Here is an 18222-nt window from a genome sequence, read left to right as displayed (position 1 = left end):
CACTGGGCCCTCTGATAGCCATGCTGTGCATCCTGTCCTGCTTTTTATCGGTAAAGGGCAGGCAAGAGCAAAAGCAGCACTCCCAAGGACTCTGACTTCTCTGTTGGGAGGTGGAGGTGTGGTTAACTGTTAATAAGTCAGAGCCAGAGCTCAGCAGCCAGAGGTCAAAGGCCAAAGTGTGAATTCCCTCAGGAGGAAGTATCCCTTCCTCACCCTACTAGGAAAAGAAAGCGCAGTGTTAGACACACACACAATATTTATTTTTAAATGATCTCCCAAACTCAAAACTGTAGGCCAGGATGGGTGCCCAAAGTAAGCAATTGCTACTTAATAAAACTCCAAACTTAAACTGATTGTGTGGACTAGTGTTTTTCCACATTTTTCCTGGTAAGAGTCAGCTGGAGTGCTCTGTACACAGAGAAAATCCTCATTAAGGAAACTCAAGACTCGGGCAAGTTTAGTTTGATGTACTCTCTTGGGAAGCACAAATCTTTTGTTATTTCCCATTTGTCGCAGCTCTTTCAGATCACATTTTTCCTGAAGGGTCTATCTGTTTGAGGTCTAGCAATCGAATCAAATCTTTTTTTAAAGATTGCTTTCTATTAGAACATCACATTTAATAACCTTTGCTTGTAGGACCCAGTGGCTCACGCCTGTAATCCCAGCTTCTTGAGATGCAGAGATCCGGAGGATAATGGTTCCTGTCCAGCCGCAGCAAAAAGCTAGCTAAGACCCCATCTCAGCAACACCAGCAGGGTGTGGTGATGTGCACCTGTCAGCTCACCTACAAGGGAGGCCGTAGGTGGGAGGATCATTGTGTCTGAGGCCAACCCTGGGCAAAAAGCGAGACCCTATCTAAAAAATGACCTAAAGCAAAAAGGGATGGGGTGTGGCTCAAATGGTCGAGCGCTTGTAGCAGCCAAATCCCAGGATGGGCTCTTCCCCCAAATCTTGGCTTGCTTCTGTCTCTCTTCTCTCCGACGCTTGTTAAGAAGTTGGAGCGCTCTGTGCAGACTCAGTATTTGAGTACAGATCAACATTCCGACCTTTCCACTTTAAACCTCATACTGACCACCCCGTCTATGCCAGCCTCGATTTCATCGTTTTCTTTAACTGGCCCCACTCCCTTTGGCGTCCCCGTCAAGATCAGATCCCCTTCTTCCAAGGTCATTACCTTGGAGACGTAGCTGATGATGTAGGGGATGGAGAAGATCATGGAGGACGTCTCGCCCTCCTGCCGGAGCTCGCCATTGACCTTGAGCCACAGCCTCAGGGCGTGAGGGTCAGGGATCTTCTCTTTGGGCACGAAGGCGCTGACTGGACAGGAGGCCGTGAAGCTCTTGGCCAGGGTCCAGGGCAGCCCCTTCTTCTTGCACTCGTCCTGCACGTCCCTGGCGGTCATGTCCAGGCACAGGGCGTATCCGGCCACGTAGTCCATGGCGGCGGCTTCGGGGACGGCGCGGCCGCGCTGGCCCATGATCACGCCCAGCTCCAGCTCGTGGTGCAGGTTGCGGGAGTAGGCGGGCATCAGCACCGGGGAACCCTCGGGCGCGTACGCGGTGGACGGCTTCAAAAAGAGCACCGGCTCGCTGCTCAGGGCGCTGCGCATCTCCTTGACGTGGTCCGCGTAGTTCCTCCCAACGCACACGATATTCTTCCCCCACTCCCAGAAGCGGGACACCGGCCTGGGGGCCGCCATGGCTCAGCTCTGGTCACGCGGCCGCGGCGCCAGCACCTACGGCAGCCCGGGAGGGACGCGCTGCCTCGGGACGCTGTCTTGCCAGCGACAGTCCGTCCCACCTTTCGCAACTGGCTGCCTCGGCTCGCTGGCCTGGGCCTCGGACAGACTCGGACGGGCTCGGGGTCAATCTTCAGACTGCTGCCTACACGGACTTCCAGACCGTGCCGCCCGCGCGGGGCGGAAGGGGGAACGTGTTGGACTCGAGCGCGCTGATTGGCTGGGGGCGGGCCGGACGCTGCAAGGAGGGTAATGGTTGGCTGCGGGCGGCACAGGGTGGGCACGAGTTGATTCGGGGCGGGCTGTGCGAGGCGGGCCCTGATTTGTTGGGGGCGGAGCAAGGAGGGCAAGGCGGAATCTGGTTGGTTAGAGGAGATGCGAGGCCGGCGCTGATTGGCTGCTGCTGCCGACGCCGGCGTTTCTGCCCCCCGTCCCGTGTTGCTGTTCCGCGCTCGGGCTGTGCAGCCTGGCGGGTCATGGTGCTCGGCCTCGGGCCACTCTACTGCCGTCGCCTAGCCGCGCTGGGAGTTGCCTGCGCGCGCCGGGGCCTGGGTAGGTGGACCGGGTCGCTGACGGGGCGAGGCCGGGCGCTGACGGGCCGGGCGTCGGTTGGGTGCGCCGACGCCGTCTTGGGGCGCAGGTGCCAGAGCGCCGCCGGGAGGGTCAGGAGCGGGGTGCGGACGCCAGGCCTTGACGGGACCGGGCGCGTTGAGGGCCGCGGCGCAGGCGACGAGCGTTGACGGGCAGCAGCATCAGGCCGGAGTCTGGCCTGGGTCCGGCGCAGCGGGCTGGCATCTGCCCCCGGCCTGTCTGCGCGCTGCTTCCGTGGACGCCCCGCACCGAAGTCGGACCCCTCCCTAACTGGGCTCTGACCTCGGTTTTCCCCAATGCCCTGCTGATGTGGTGATAGCGGGTCTCCCGCGTCCGGGAGCTGGCCATCCGGAATCCGGCCAGCACAGCTGACTTGGTAGCAATCAGAGCTGTAGAGTGCGCGCATTGCTCTTGCTAAGGAAAGAGGCAGGTCGTTGAGGTCCCCAAAACTACAGCTCTTTCCATTTAGGGACACTTCTTTGTCGCAGCTCAGAGCTTTTGCATCAGGAGCCTGGCGAGGGTTCAAGGGGAGCCTCTCCCCCCACCCCCAGTTCAGCGTTGGTGTTGCATAAGTCCGCCTAGTTGGAGCGAGGCGGTGCTGTGAAATGTTTTTATCTTATTATTTTTTGCTAACCATACCTTCCCTAGGCAGGCGCTCTGCCACGTAAGCCACGCCTCCTGATTTTTAAACTGTGTTGTGGGCCAAACAAAACATGCCTGTGGACTTGGGTGCAAGTCTATGACCTCTGCTTAGGCAAAATGCCCCAACTGCTAACCAGTGAGGTGGAGCATCTTCTAAGCAGTGTCCAGTTAGGTGTATGGTGCCTGCACCAGGTGGAGTCTTTCCTAAGTAATAATCACCTTCTGTTTCCCTCACCTGGTCAGTGTTTGTAAAGTTTTATCAGGAAATACGTAAAAGGGCTTTTTATGAGGAGGTGCTCCCACACAGAGTCCTGTTTCCACCCTTCTGTGTGGCCTTGGAGAGTGCTGGGGCTTAGGAGAGGTAGGCTGTAACAGAAACTTGATCATACCAAAATGTTTAGTTTGCTGAGCAGGAGAAGGGTCTGGAAAATGCTCAGCTGGTGTGTCAAAAAAGGGAAATGAGGGGGGCAGGGATGCAGCTCAGTAGTAAAGTACTTGCCCATCATGGTAAAGGTCCTGGGTTCCATCCTTCCATCCTCAGCACTGCCACCAAAAAAAAAATTTGGGCAATTTCACTGGCCATGGCAAATATAGTGGATCCCGCATTTAGACATCTTCTGAAGACAACATCCACCAGTGGGCAGATGCTGCAGCTTTCTGGATTTCTTTTGGGAGAGGCTCCTGGCACCTAGCCTGGCACCTAGCCCAGAATTTGCTGTGTTCTGTCATCATGTCATCATGTGCTGTCCCCTCCCCCCGCCTTAAAACCAAGACAAAGTGTCGTTGAGTATTTTAGATTGGAGTTTCATTGCTGAAAATATTTTGGTACTTGTCAGTTGGGTGAAGGATGCTTTTGCTCCTCAGTAACTCACTTCTCGCCATCTGCTGGCCCACCTGGGTAGAGTCCTTTGGCTCACTTGGCCACTTGGCTGGCGATTCTGTATCCTCCACGCTTGAGTCCTGAGCAGCCAGCTCTCCTTTTCCAAATCTAGTGCTGTGTGCATCATCCACTCTTGAATGCCTACCATTTTATAGCAAATCCTTTTTTTCCCCTCTGATTGGAAGCCTGAGAAGGGCTGCAAATAACTACATACCTCTTATCCCTGTGAGCACAGAGGCAACCTGGTGTGCTGGAGGGCTCCCAGTCAGGTTCTGGCACTTTTTTTTTTTTTTTGTCACCACAACCTGGCAGGTTTGTCCTTTTAGGACCCTTGAAAGAGAAAATAAAGATCCTAAGTCAGAGATAGGGTATAGCTCAGTGACAGAGCACTTGCTTAGCATGCTCAAGGTTAATAGGTTTCATCCCCAGTACAGGGGAAAAAAAATCCTAAGTCTGAGACAGTAGCTGATTTCCATGGAGTCATTTTCTACACTTTCATGATGGCAGTGGTTAAAAGAGGATATTCTCTGTCAGAAGAACTTAGAAAAGCCAGTTTGGCAAGCCTCAGTGCTGGAGGGGCAGCCCCACGACCTAAAGCTGCATCCTGTGTCCTCAGGCCCAGGCCTGCTGAAAATCCTCTTGTATCACACGGGTTTAAGGAAGAGTTTGACTGTGCAGCAGGGCGCCATGAAAATCGAGCTGCTGCCTGCCCTGACTGACAACTACATGTACCTGCTCATCGACGAGGATACCCAGGAGGCCGCCATTGTCGACCCCGTGCAGCCCCAGAAGGTGCGAAGCTCTGCTCTGCTCTCTGTGCCTTGTCACCTAGCACCCTGTCTTCATCTCTGAGTCCTTGCAGCTCTGCAGAAACTTAGTGGAAATTAATTCATTTAGTTTTGAAAAACAAACTAGTATCCAGCCACCCTGTTAAGGAAGGGTAGTGGGGAACACTGCCCATCTTTAAGCCCTTGTGCCTGAACACCTGGGTGTACTTGGGATGTGCTCTTTCTCTGTGCATCTGGTGGGAAATGACCTCAGACCTCAAGGGGTTTGTAGAGGTTATGGGTGGGACTGAGAGCCACCATGTTGATCAAGAGAGAAAAAGGCCATGTTCCCCCTCTTGTCTTGGAGTCAGGCCAGTCAGCAGGGGAGCCTGGGCTGGGAGTGTGACTGGGCCTTTGTCCTGCCTCCCGTGTGGCTGCAGGTTGTAGAAACGGTGAGAAAGCATGGTGTGAAGTTGACCACAGTGCTCACTACCCACCACCACTGGTAAGTGCTGGGCTCCCTAGGCCAGCTCTGTGGCTATGGAGGCACCCATGGGATGGGGGTCTGGCTCACTGTTCTCGTGTGGGACAGACACCCCCCCACACACATGCACACACCCCAGGAGGAGTTGAAGAAAAGCACCGGGGCTCCTGCTCTCTTCCCTTGGGGCCATCAAGGTGCTCGCTCCTGGGCTCTGCTAACGCAAACAACTCCCAGGTGAGACACTTGCCACCTGCAAAGATAGGGCGAGGGCAAGGCGTCCTCAGGAATGGGCTTCCCTGCCGTTCTCCCAGGGCCTGGCTTCTCTGGCCATAGGAGGACCCCCAGCAGCTGCTTTCTCCATCTGGGTTTATGAAAAGGATGTTAGCTTCCATTGCAGGGAAGAAAAAGACCTAAGGCTTAGTGTCTTTGTTTTTTTGAAGCTGCTACATTTCCAGAGGTGGTTTTTTCAATATTTGAAAACTAAATGGTGAGAAAAGCTCCTGTTTGAGGGTCTCGTGGTAGAGTTGCTAAAGCCTTTTTGGCTCCTCCGTCCCCTGCAGTACTGGGGTTTGAACTCAGGTCCTCAAGCTTGCAAGGCAAGTATTCTATCAAGGCAAGTAGACATACCCCTAGCCCTCTTTTTTGACTTTTTGAAACTTGAGGCTCTTAAAAGGTAAAAGTGTGTTTTGGGCTCTTAATTTTCCTTTCCAAATGATTGTGTGAGGGCAGCCAATGCCTTTTTTCCTTGACCCTTCCTCCATGCACCTCGGTGCAGGGACAGGGTCTCATGACCTGTGCTTGACATAAGCAAAGCACAGACTGTGCCAGTCAGCCATGGAGTCTTTGGTGTTGGTTTGACAGGTGCTATGACTGGGCTTCTGAGGCCCTGAGCCAGACCCCAACATTAGGGATGGGGAGCCAGTGACCCCAGTGTTAGTTTGGCTGCTCTTTCTTATAGTAGGTTCCCTGGGGCTCTCCTGTTGTCTGCTCACCTAAGGCTGGGAACCCTAGTAGAAGCTTTTCGCTTTGCTCCTGCTGGCTGCTCTTCCACGTTGAGTAATCCCCACTTCAGATGCCTCTTTCCTGACATTCTGTTTTTTTTCCACGCAATCTCTCATGGCTATGACGGAGCTCCAGGGTTCAGCCTGTGCTTCACCTGATGACGAGTTGTTTTACTGCTCATTCATCAGTAGCATTTTATTTTTGCTTGAGGCTGAGAATGGGACCCAGGGTTTCCTGTATGCTTGGCAAATGTGCTGCCACTGAGCCACATTCCCTAGCCCTGGTAGTTGCATTTTAAAAGATAAGTGATGAGGCTCACCTGACTTGGGGGAGTGGAGTAGAGGGCTCAGCAGCCTGCTCTACCCTATTATCTTCGGGGCCCTGCTATGTGCTAGGTTTCACTGAAGTCTTCTGGGTATGGTTTCTGAGGCATCTGAAGGAGTTCACAGGTAGACATGGAAGGAGGTGGGGATACTGGCCAACAGGCTGACAAAAGCAGATGTTCCTAGCTCTGGGAAGACCCATACCTCATCCTTGCAAGAAGCCTGTCTTTCAGTCTGGAGACACTTGAGCCCCACCTCAATGCCACAGTCCCAGGGACTCCCAGTGGTGAGATTCTAGCCTGGCCAAGGTCTGCTAAGAAGCCCTCTACTGCCCCCTTTCTGAAATTCAGGTCACAGGGCTCCCTGGGGAAACTTGGGAACCCTGAAGGTTTATCCAGGCAGCCGCCTTCTCCCAGCTGGCCTGTACCCCACAGATAGCTTGTTCCAGAAGCTCATCAGGAGATCCTTTGCTAGGGCCTTGCCCAAACTGGGCTGCACTTCGGAATCACCTGGGAAGCTTTAACAAATCCCCACCCTAAACCAATCGCATCAGGAGGTATGGATGAGAGTGAAGCTCAGAGAGCTCCAGATGACTCCTCATTCCCCAAAGTGCACCAGGGCTCTGACTTTCCAGGTGTGTGTGCTCTGCTTCCTCTGCTCTAAACCCAGCAAGGGCACTGGGGAGCCTTACTCCAGAACACAGTGTCTGTGGAAGTTGTTTTCAGGAGAGCCAGAGGGCAGAAAAGTGCTTCCTGGGTTGGGAGATGCATATGAGAAACACTGGGCAGAATAAGATTCCATCTTGTCAGATATTAGAGGCAAGTGAGCAAGCCCCTCATCTCAGCAAGTAGCCCCAGATCTCCTGTCCGACTTCCAGGGACCATGCTGGTGGGAACGAGAAGCTGGTCAAGCTGGAGCCTGCGCTGAAGGTATATGGAGGCGATGACCGTATTGGAGCCCTGACTCACAAAGTCACACACCTGTCCACTCTGCAGGTAAGGAGTGGTCACAGAAGGGACTATGGAGTGGCCCTGCCTGGAGACTAGTCCTAAGGCACAGTATGGGAAGGGAGCTGGTGGGAACCCTCTCTAACTCTGGAATCCAGGCAAGGGTCTCCCTGTGCCTGCCTCAAAGGTAGCTTGGACAGTCCTCTGTTGAGAGCATAGCAAGAAAATCAGTGTGCAAAATCTGAGTGGTTACTGGGCAAGGCCATGAAGTACAGCTCTCAGTGGATTAGGGAGTTTAAGTAGGGATAGCTTTGATTTTTTGGGTGTGATGGTGACTGGGTTATGTGGAGAGTTCCCCTTTCTTAGGAGACAGCTGGAATATTTGGGGCAATTTGTCAAGAGTAAACAACAGAGTGGCTGCAGACAGATGTGGGAAGCATGAACATTTGGTGAACACTGATAAGAACTGTTGGGGTGTTCATCTTGCTATGTCATCTTTGTTGTAGGCTTGAACATTTTGAAGTAAGGAATTGGGAAGGTGGGTCAGAGGAGAGCTGTCTTCTGGCAAGATATCTGGTTTAGATTTGCTCCAGTTTTTGAAAGAGTGAGCAAAATAAGCTCCTTTGCTTTTGCCCATGAGCAAACAAAGCAGGCCCTACACCTGGGGCCATGGTCCATGTCTTGGGCAGCTCTGCAGTATACAGGGCATGGGGTCAGTCACTTCCAGGTGCTCAGGAGTGGGGAGGGCTTGTGTGGAACCAGCAATGTTCTCTGTAACCCCTAGAAAGGCTCCCCTGTTGTTGAGGCCCATGCTGGTGCCTGCTGTGTTTCAGGTGGGGTCTCTCAGTGTCAAATGCCTGTCGACACCCTGCCACACTTCGGGACACATCTGTTACTTTGTGAGCAAGCCTGGTGGTTCAGAGCCCCCTGCTGTGTTCACAGGTGAGTGTGCAGGAGTATGGAGGGAGCCAGGTTGTCTCTGTGAAGCCCCTCTTGGTGTCAGGATGCCTGTGGAAGCTCCTGTGCAGAGAAATGGGGTTCTTCCTGCCAGGCAGACTCACAGGGGCTGCTCCTCCTCCAGCCCTAAATCCCATGTAAAGAGGACAGAGTCCTCAGGAAGAGTTGGACTCAGCTTCATACACAATGGGGTAGCACTCTGTGAGCTGAGTCTTCCTCACAGGTGCAGGGGGCAGGGGAACACACAGCCTCGATTTGAGAAGGTTATCGCCTGGTGAGAGTTAGCCTCAGTCCTCACCCTCCAGCAGCAGATGGGCATGGTTTGTGGAGTTAGCCAAGGGAGATCCTAGGAATGCCAAGTGTTCCACCCATGTTCCTCCAGAGAGCCCTTTGAGCTGGGCTGCACTCGAAGGGCACAAGGCAGTACTGAGTTCCTACACAGTGACCCTGCACAGTCAGCAGCTCCACACGAAAGTCAGTGGTGGGAGAGTTCCAGAATCCAGCTGTAGTCTCACTGTTAGATCCTGAGCCAGCCTTGGCTAGTGTGTGTGCCACAAGCACTCAGGGCAAATAGGCCTGTCCAGAAATCTGAAGCTTTCCTCCCTTTTGAGAGAAAACTAGAGTGCTGATGTCAGTGGGGAGCCTGTGAGGCAGAACAGCTGCACGGTGACTGGGCAGTCAGGTGGAATAAGCCAGTGGCAGCTGGCACCAGAGCTGGAAGGGCTGAGGGCCAGCCTGCTGCAGAGGGTCCTGGCAGCTTGGCCCCTCTGCTTTGCCAGTGACTGTAGTGCTAAGCTCTGAGTCTTGCAGAGGTTTAAGTCACAGTCATATGACGGTGTGATAGCAGTTTGTTTAGAGAGACTGGCTGAGAGCTGGAGGCATGACTGAAGCAGAAGAGCACCTGCATCACAAGTGAAAAGCCCTTAGTTCAACCCTACTACCACCAGAAAACCAAACAGAACAAAGGGACTGACTGAGCACAGCTGGGTCCTGCCACAGGAAATGCAGGTGAGGTCATAGCAGTGTGACACGGTAATGTTAGAAGTGAGCTCCAGGGAAACACTAAGTGATGGGTGGATGTTGACTGCTATCTCTATAGCTTTTCTGTAAATCTGAAATTATTCTGAACCTGTGGTTATTTTTAATGTCACTGTTACAGAATTTCTGTTTCTTCACCTTGGTAGCTTGTGGTGCAAGCCAGGGCCTTGGACCTGTGTCAGCTTCTGGGCCCATATTTCCTGGTTAGAAAGCATAGCGGGTTAGTCCATGTCTGACTGTGGCTCAGAACAGGAAACCCACCACATGCCTATGTTTTTGCTGTGATGCTTTTGGGTAGGGTCTCCCTGAACTGCAGTTTGAGCTGTGGTAAAATGTGACAGCCATATGGTCCTCTCTGTGCAGCCCTTAGGGTTAGGTGACAGGAGGTGTAGAGACAGCTGGGTCACAGCAGACACTGGCCTGGCCTGTCCCAGCTTTCAAGGCTGTGTGCCCAGCTAAGGTCCATGCATCACTGGTTGGTAAGAGCAGATGGCAGTGCCTGCCTTCTAGGTAATTTTGGGCCTGTATCAGGGAGTGACATCTGAAGGTCAGGCCAGCCTTGAGATGACCCCATGCAAGGCGGGTCTTTCATGTCAGTTCTGAGTCTGAGGATGTTGTTTAGGGTGATTGCTGCAGGATGCGGACCCCTAAGCTATCCTGTGCTTGTTTCTGGAATCTATGGTGCAGTGGCTTACCATGTGGTATGAGGTTTATCAGGTAACTTTTTTTTTTCTTTTTGATGGTACTGGGGTTTGAACTTGGACCCTTGTGTTTGCTAGGCAGGTGTTCTATCACTTGAGCCATGCCCCCAGCTGTTTTTGCTTTTGCTATTTTTGGAGTAAAGTCTCACATTTATGCCTGGGCTGGCCTGAACTGCAATCTTCCTATTTATGCTTTCTGTGTAGGTGGGATGACAGGCACACACCACCATGCCCAGCTTTTTTTATTGGTTGAGATGTGGTCTCATGACCTTTTTGCCTGAACTGGCCTTGAACCTTGATCCTCCTGATTTCTTCCTCCAGAGTAGCTAGGATTATCGGCATAAGTCTCATCAGGTCACTTTTATAATGAATGTGTGCAAACCACTCAATCTCTTTAGTGAAGTAGAGGTGTCTGCCACCAACAGTGAGGTCCAGGGCCATACTTCCTTCTTTCCACCTCAGTTGTAGGTGAGGTGGAATGGATGACAGTCCAGAAAAGGGTATAGTAGCAGGGACAGGCGTCCCCTGCAGCTTCAGTCAGGGATAAGTCCTGTCCAGGCCAGTGGCAAAGGCCAGGTGCTGAGGAGCAAAGGGTGTGATGGAGAGGCAGTGCTGGGGAACAGCCTGGGTAGGGTATATGTGGGAGAGATCAGAGTTTAGGACCCCATGTTTGGGATCCCACCTCATGGCAGTGAGAATGAGGCCCTAGGAGCGAGATAGAGCTGGAAGCATGGGTATCCACTGAGGCAGGCCTTTAGAGTGTGGAGTCCAGGGATGTGCAAGAGGATAAGTGGCTAGACTGGCCCCACAGAGGCTGGGCCAGTTCCAGGCCTGCGGGGTGGGGGCAGGTACTTGCGGGTAGTCAGCAAAGGGAGGGGGAGCCGGAAACCAGGCTGCCAGGAGAAGGGAAGATGCAGGGTCCCAGGAGGTGCTGCTTGGCAGACAGGGACTGGGATGGGTCTGTGAGGGACTCAGAGCCCCAGGTGGGCCTGGGGGCAGTGAAGGCGGGGTCAGGGTGAGTTTGGTTTCAGGCCTGTACAGGTGGTTGGTGGCTGTAGTACCAGTTGACACTTGAGACATAACGTTCTAAGGGACAAGAATGGGGAGTTGTGGGTTGTCTTGGGATGTGTTGGGTGGGCAAGCCTGCCTGCATCAGGGTAGGTGGGGCAGAGTACAGCCATGGCTGTGTTCTGGGAATTCTGCGGGGAGCTCGGCGCAGCAGTGCTGAGGCTGTGGGTGCAGCCCATGATGCAGAAAGTCAAGAGTCCAGTTCCTTGGTCATCTCATCCACATCTGAGATAGCCCCCTTTACTGCATGCCCACCATTGTTTTCCAGGTGACACCTTGTTTGTGGCTGGCTGTGGGAAGTTCTATGAAGGAACTGCAGACGAAATGTACAAGGCATTGCTTGAGATCTTGGGCCGGCTCCCTCCAGAAACAGTAGGTGGCACCTGTCCATCCTGCAGGCCCCATGTACCCCTTGGGGCTCACTTCCCATGTGCTGGGCCCACCCTTTGAGGCCTGAGATCTACCCATTGCCTGCAGTTGGGTCCTTGTGCAGGGCACACCTGGAAACTGGAGACAGCCAAGTGGGCCATCATCACTGTAACTTTTTACTGGTGTTTAATATATGCACAAGAAGTGTCCAGCCTGAAAGATGGCTCTGTGGGTATCCACTAGGTGCCCAGATTGGGACAAGGACACGATCTGGCCCCAAGCCCTCGGGGCTCCCAAGGGGGATTAATCAGCCTTGTCAGAGCTCACATGTCGGCTCTCTCCTCAGAAAGTCTATTGTGGCCACGAATACACCATCAACAACCTCAAGTTTGCACGCCATGTGGAGCCCAGCAATACTGCCATTCAGGAGAAACTGGCCTGGGCCAAGGTGAGTGGGACCCATTACTGGGGCAGGTCCTGTGGGTCTGTGTGCCACAAGCCCGGGGATACCTGGAACCCCCAACACTGGCAGAGGCAGGAGGGACCTCCCAGGAGTTGAGAAGGAGCATGGCCCTTTGTGTATGGTGTAAGGCAGGGGTGGAAGTTCAGTGTTTTGCAGTTTGGTGGCCAGGTGTTCAGCACTACTTGTGGACTACCTGTGCACCTTTACTGGGAAAAGTGGGCACCCATTGTATCAGTCGACTTCTGAATGCTGTTTCCTTGCATCAGAACGCATCATTTTGTTGAGTAACTTTATGAAAAGTCTAGAAACCAGTCTAGAAATCCACTGTTCTTTTTCAAAATTGTTTTGAGTCTCCTTAGTCCTTTGTATTTGCATATAAATTTTAATTCTTATTAATTTCTACAAAAAAACCCAGCTTGTTATTTTTTATTTATTTATTTTTTCCCCCTGTGGTACTAGAGTTTGAACTCAGGGCCTTATTCTTTTGAGGCAAACACTACCACTTGAGCCAAGTCCCCAGCCCAGCTGGCTTTTTAAAAAAGTTTTAGTAAGGATTTATTTTAGTGTAACAGTGTAAAGGAGAGAGAAGTGGAGGGAAGAAATACTTCCTGGTCTCTCCGCAGGAATGGGAGTAAGGACTCTCCAGATTGGCTTTTGATGGGGATTGTGCCATACGTCGATCTTAACAATATTGTCTATGAGCATGACATAACTTTCCATTTATTGACGTTTTTAGTTTTTCTCGGCAGTGTTTTGTAATTCTCAACGTTAAAGATCTTTTACCTATTTTTAAAGTAGTCATCAACTTTGTTTTTTTTTCCCCCCAGTACTGGGGTTTGAACTCAGCCTTGCACTTGCTAGGCAGGTGCTTTACCACTTGAGTCACTCCACCAGCCCTGTTTTGTGTTGGGTATTTTCGAGATAGCATCTCAAGAACTGTTTGCTTTGTCTGGCTTTGAATGGCAGTGATCCTCCTGATCTTTGCCTCTGAGTAGCTAGGATTACAGGCCTGAGCCACCCGCACCAGGCAAAGTAGTCATTTGTTGATACTGTTTACAAATATAACTGTTACTCTGTTTTGACTTTGTATCTTGTGACCTTGCTAAGCTCACTCCACTCTACCACATTTTTCATAGATTCCTTAGCACACAGTTGTGTGATCACTGGTCATTGTACTTCTTCCTTTTCCAAACTGTATGCCTCTTTTTTGTCTTGCCTTATTTCACTGACTACGATCTCTAGTACAACATTAAATAGAAGGGTGTGGACATCCGTGGCTTCTTCCAGTGTTAAGGGAGAACATTCAGTCTTTCATCACTAAGTACAGTATTAAGCTCTGGGTTTTTAAAACAGATCCTCTTCATCGGCTTTTTCTGAGTATACTAGTTTTCTGAGGTTTTATCACGAGTGGGATTGAATTTTGTGAACTGATTTTTCTTTATTTTATAATCATGTGAGTTTCTTTCTTAATTTGTTCATAGGATGGATCATATTGACTGGTTTCTAAATGTTACACCAACCCTGCTTTCTGGGTGAATGTTGTCATGGTGAATTACCTTTTAGTATTATTGCTAGTTTCTGTTCTTTAAAGATACTGGTCTGTAGTTTTTTCTTTTGGTTTGCTCACAGTTTTATTTTCTTGTAACGTCTTTGGTTTTGGTATCAGGTAATGCTGACCTCATAAAATGATTTGGAAAATGTTTCCTTTTGTGGGGAAATACTAGGGTTTGAACTCAGAGTCAGGTGTTCCCCCTCTTGAGCTGCTTTCAGTCCTTTTGCTTTAGTTATTTTTGGAGAAGATCTCTAGTTTTTGCCCCCTGGCCTTAGACCAGGCATAGCTGGTATTACAGGTGTGAACTATCTCACCTGGCCCCAGTGTCTTTAATTTGTTCTTTCTTCCTGAGTCAGTCTTGCTAGAAATTTGTTTCTTTCAATATTTGTTTATTGGTATAACATGCAAAATGTAACACCATGTTGAGGTTCATTTGCATGTAATAAACTGCATCAGTGTGAAGTGAATAGTTTTGGCAGGTGTGTATACCAAGGGAACCACCACCACTATGATATGCAGAACTTTTCCATCACCCCACAAGGGTCTTCATGTCTCCCACTCATGAGTCTCACTCGAGGTTAGTTTGCATGCTCTAGACAGTTCTTATCCTTGTGTCTTTGATTTTAGTCAGCATGATTTTGAGACTCTGACATGTTGCTGTATGCAGTAGTTATTCCTTATTGCTGAGTGCTGTCCCATTCTGGGACAGACCACATTTATCCAGTCACCTGGTGATAGACAGTGAATAAAGTTGCGTGACCATGGAAGTACACATCTTTGACAGCTATTTTAACTTCCTAGGTAAATACCCAGGAGCGGAGTGTCTGGGCTGCAGAGTAGGTGTGTTTAACGTTTACAGAAAGTGCCAAGCTGTTTTCCTAAGTGATTGTATCATTGTGGCTCCCACCAGAGAAGTACGGAAGTTCTCGGCCCATGCCCTTGCCAAGGTCAATCTTTGAAGGCATTCTGCATACCAGCCCACCATGGATGCATGCGTTATGAGTAGTTTCTCCACTAGCGTGGCTGCCTTTTGTTCTCAACAACGTCTTTGAAGAGCATTCTTTAAATTTGCTCCGGCAGTGCTGGGGCTTGAACTATGGGCCTTGCACTTGTAGACAGGCACCCTACCTCTGGAACCATCCTGGCAGCCCTCACAGTTTTAATTTCTGTGAAGTCCAACATATTAAATATTTTTATGGTTCATACTTTTTGTCTGATATCTTAGAAATCATTGCTTATCCCAAGGTCAAAAATGTTCTTGTTTTCTTTTGGAAGTTTTATAGTTTAGTTTTTGTTTTGGCACTGGGGTTTGAACTCAGGACCTTGCTCCCCAGGTGTTCTCTCCTGTGAGCCACACCTCCAGCTCCAGCCTAGTGTTTACATTTAGATCAATATCTGCCCCTCCTGTGTCTGCTGCCTCTATAGTGACACCCCTCTTTCATTCCTGATACTGGCAGTTATGTTCTTTTTCATTAGTCATGTCAATTTCATTGCTCTTTGAAATGAACTTTTTGCAGCCAGGCATGGTGGCTCAGGTCTATAATCCCAGCACACAGGAGGCTTAGATGAGGCTGATGAACTTAACCAGTCTGGGCTATATGGTGAGACCCTGTCCCAAACAAACAAAAGTAATTTTTTTTCCTTAGTTTCCCTAGCGTTTGTTTTTTGTTGTACTGATTTCTCTCTTTGTTAATTCCTTCCTTCTAGTTACTTTAGATTCACTTTGCTCTTGTTTTTATAGGCTCTTAATGTGGAACCTACTGACTTCAGACCTTTATCTTTTTAAACTTACATTTTTGAGATAGGGTCTCTCCACCACCTTTCCCTGGGCCAGGCTTGAACTTGAGATCCTTATGCCTCCTCCTCCCAAGTAGCTGGAATTACAGGTGTGCCCATCATGCCTGGTTCAGACCTTTCTTCTTTTTTTCCTGTGTTGGGGATGGAACCCAGGGTCTTCTGCATGCTAGGCAAGTGCTCTATCCTTGAGCTACATCCCCAGCCTTGGTTTTGTGAGGCAGGGTCTCACTTCATAGCCTGAGCTGGTCTTGAATTTGAGATCCTCTTGACTCAGCCTCCCTAATGCTGGGATTACAGGTATGTACCACCACACCCAGTACCTGTCTTTCTAAGTACCTTCACTATCGCCAACCACTGTTTTAGCAGCATTCCACAAATTTTGATGTATTTCCATGCAGTTTGAACTTTTTTTTTTTTTTCTTTTTTTTGTGATAAGGTCTCACTATTTAACCGAAGCTATCTTGGAACTCCTGCCTCAGCCTCCTTAGTGTTGGGATTACAGGCATGTACCACCACATGTGACCCAATTTTTTTTTTTTTTAATTTGCAGAGCTGGAACTGAAACCCTGGGCTTCACACATGGTAGGCAAGTACTGTACCACTGAGCTACAACCCAGTTATTTATATTTTTGCAGTACTGGGGCTTGAACTCAGGGCTTATATATTGAGCCACTCCACCAGCCCTTTTTTGTGAAAGGTTTTTTTCAAGATAGGGTCTCTTGAACTATTTGCCCAGGCCTTGAACGTTGATCTTCCAGATCTCTGCCTTCTGAGTAGCTAGGATTACAGGCATGAGTCACCAGCACCTGGCTCCAGTTATTTTAAAAGTAAAATACTTTGATACTTGTTAAATTTGTTTTTGCCTTTTCATTTTATTCTGAGAATTTTCACACATACAGAAAAGTTGAAGGAACTTCATATACCAACACCTACTTTCTGTCATTACCATTTTGTTATTTTTACAGTGTGTATCCTTCCTTGTCTCTAATAGGCATAAAGTACTGTTGTGTGGCTGTCACTGTAAGTCATCTAAGCAACCCCAGTAGGAGGGAAGTTAGTTTCCGACTTTTTGCTCTTAGGAGCGGTGCTGCGATGTGCGTCGTTATGTCTTTAGATTTCCACACACTTCCTGCTTCTGGAAGAAGAACTGCTACAGCAGCAACGTGTGTGTTCCACACGGGATGACAGGTGCCCTTCTCCGAAGTGTGGGAAAAGAGCCACAGGGAGCGAGCACTCTCGGAGTATTTTCGCCAGGAGGAGAAAACAGATTAGTGATAAATCTTCACCTTCCTGACCTCTTCCTCTGCACACCTCCAGTGGCTAAGAGGCACTTGGTGCCACTGCACATGGTGGTGGGATGGGGACCCTCGGCTCTGAGCATCCTGGTGGTCAGGGAGTGCAGGTGTGGGTGCCGGCAGCTGCTGGCCAGGCTCTACCTGAGGACAGGCAAGGGCTGCCTGGAGACCCACAGTTGTCAACCCTGTACCTTTGACCCAGCCCTGTTGGCATCCTCTTCTCTGCCCTTGTCCATGGTGCTCAGGAGTTAAGGCCATGGAGGGGAGGAGGTAACACGTGCCCTGGGGGATCATGGGAGAGGACATCCATTTCCCTCTGGAGGGGCCATGACCACTGTTCTGTGTTTTGGGGGCCTGTGGTTTCTTTCTTTCTGTGCTTTCTGCATTTTTGCTCAGCGTCACTTCTATTGTGTGAAGTTAAAACTCAGTAATGAAGAGAAAGCTTGCCCTCCACGATCCGAGACAGATGGCCACAGGGGAGAGACTCACCACTGTAGACTCTGGAGGAAGCCACCACTAGGCCCTCCACAGCAGGGAAGGGCTAGGCAGCTGCTGATCCAGGCCCATCGCTCTGCCTTCTCTGTTGGACTGAAAGTGGAGATCACTGAGGTGTTCCAAGTGTGGCCCCTGGCCCCTGTGTGACAGTGCCGTCTCTTGCAGGACAAGTACGCTCTCGGACAGCCTACAGTGCCATCCACCCTCGCGGAAGAGTTCACATACAACCCCTTCATGAGAGTGAGGTGAGGCTGGGGTGCGGGGGTGGGGGGGGGCTTGTCAGCCTGCAGCAGTTCCTGCTTAACGATTTGACCGGTTTCACCTGAAGCAAAGAGCTGAACCCCACTGTGATCCAAGAACGTGTGCCTACCCTGAGAGGCAGACCTTCTCTCCTAAATGTGGCAATGGTCCGGGGTCCCAGGATGCATGGGGGAAGAGCTGCAGTCTTGAGCCTTGTACCTCTGGGGCCCTGGGCAGCACAGGACAGCACATAGTTGGTGGCTTCCTGCCCTTCAAGTTGCTGGAAGGGTTCCATTAAGCCTGGTGTATCTCCTGCAGAGGGGACCACCTCAACCAATTTCCTTTGTGACAGTGTTCCAGCTCCTCTTGGCATCTGGAGGGACAGTGGGGGTGGCAGCCTGAGCTTGCCTCTCACCTTGGCAGGGAGAAGACTGTGCAGCAGCACGCGGGTGAGACAGACCCCGTGACCACCATGAGGGCCATCCGCAGGGAGAAGGACCAGTTCAAGGTGCCACGGGACTGAGGTGGCCACGCCTCCCAGCATGTTTGGGGATTGGGAGTTTTAGGTAATTGTCCTGTGGGGAATCCAGTCTTAATATAATTTTAAATTAATTTCAGCACCCTTAGCTTATGCTATCAAATGTTCTACTGCATATTTATAAGAAAAAATGTTGAAGTATTTATTCCCATAACCTTGGTTTTAGACTGTACATTATCTCCAGCCTTTACACACATGCCTCCTCACGGCCGAGTGGTGCTTTCTCCATAAGGGGCTGTGTCCCTTGTTTTCCTGGCACTGCAGGAAGAAGGCAGACAGCTGGCCCCTGGCCACTGGGCTCTTCCTCTGCCTCCCAGTGTGTCTTCCCAGAGGAA

The 18222-nt window shown here is 50.6% G+C and overlaps 2 protein-coding genes across 3 annotated transcripts; one reads left to right on the top strand and one right to left on the bottom strand.

The window, feature by feature from the left end:
- Positions 1 to 238: 238 nt before the first annotated feature.
- Fahd1 (fumarylacetoacetate hydrolase domain containing 1) lies at positions 239 to 2053 on the bottom strand. The gene has a single exon (XM_020169422.2). It carries the CDS (start codon positions 1697 to 1699, stop codon positions 1034 to 1036), a length of 666 nt encoding a protein of 221 aa, XP_020025011.1. The 5' UTR covers positions 1700 to 2053; the 3' UTR covers positions 239 to 1033.
- A 79-nt stretch (positions 2054 to 2132) lies between these two features.
- Positions 2133 to 17969, top strand: Hagh (hydroxyacylglutathione hydrolase). 2 transcript variants are annotated; one of them, XM_020169389.2, is made up of 9 exons: positions 2133 to 2290; positions 4468 to 4643; positions 5059 to 5123; positions 7305 to 7422; positions 8208 to 8316; positions 11407 to 11510; positions 11854 to 11955; positions 17275 to 17354; positions 17773 to 17969. In XM_020169389.2, exons 1-9 carry the CDS (start codon positions 2215 to 2217, stop codon positions 17870 to 17872), a joined length of 930 nt encoding a protein of 309 aa, XP_020024978.1. In that variant the 5' UTR covers positions 2133 to 2214; the 3' UTR covers positions 17873 to 17969. The 2 variants fall into 2 exon arrangements, with proteins under 2 accessions (XP_020024978.1, XP_073915290.1); XM_074059189.1 differs by lacking the exons at positions 17275 to 17354; positions 17773 to 17969 and adding an exon at positions 15870 to 17261.
- Positions 17970 to 18222: the final 253 nt, after the last annotated feature.

This window comes from Castor canadensis, chromosome 17, assembly GCF_047511655.1.
Source record: "Castor canadensis chromosome 17, mCasCan1.hap1v2, whole genome shotgun sequence".
Taxonomy (NCBI): domain Eukaryota; kingdom Metazoa; phylum Chordata; class Mammalia; order Rodentia; family Castoridae; genus Castor; species Castor canadensis.
Note: the sequence above shows the minus strand (reverse complement) of the source record. Positions and strands in the feature narration are given on the sequence as shown.

Bases quoted from the DNA above. Each gene is read 5' to 3' on its own strand.
- Fahd1 (XM_020169422.2), bottom strand. From the start codon at position 1,699: ATGGCGGCCCCCAGGCCGGTGTCCCGCTTCTGGGAGTGGGGGAAGAAT.
- Hagh (XM_020169389.2), top strand. From the start codon at position 2,215: ATGGTGCTCGGCCTCGGGCCACTCTACTGCCGTCGCCTAGCCGCGCTG. The intron at 5,124-7,304 runs GTAAGTGCTGGG...TCCGACTTCCAG, and splicing joins CTCACTACCCACCACCACTG to GGACCATGCTGGTGGGAACG. The intron at 11,511-11,853 runs GTAGGTGGCACC...CTCTCTCCTCAG, and splicing joins GCCGGCTCCCTCCAGAAACA to AAAGTCTATTGTGGCCACGA.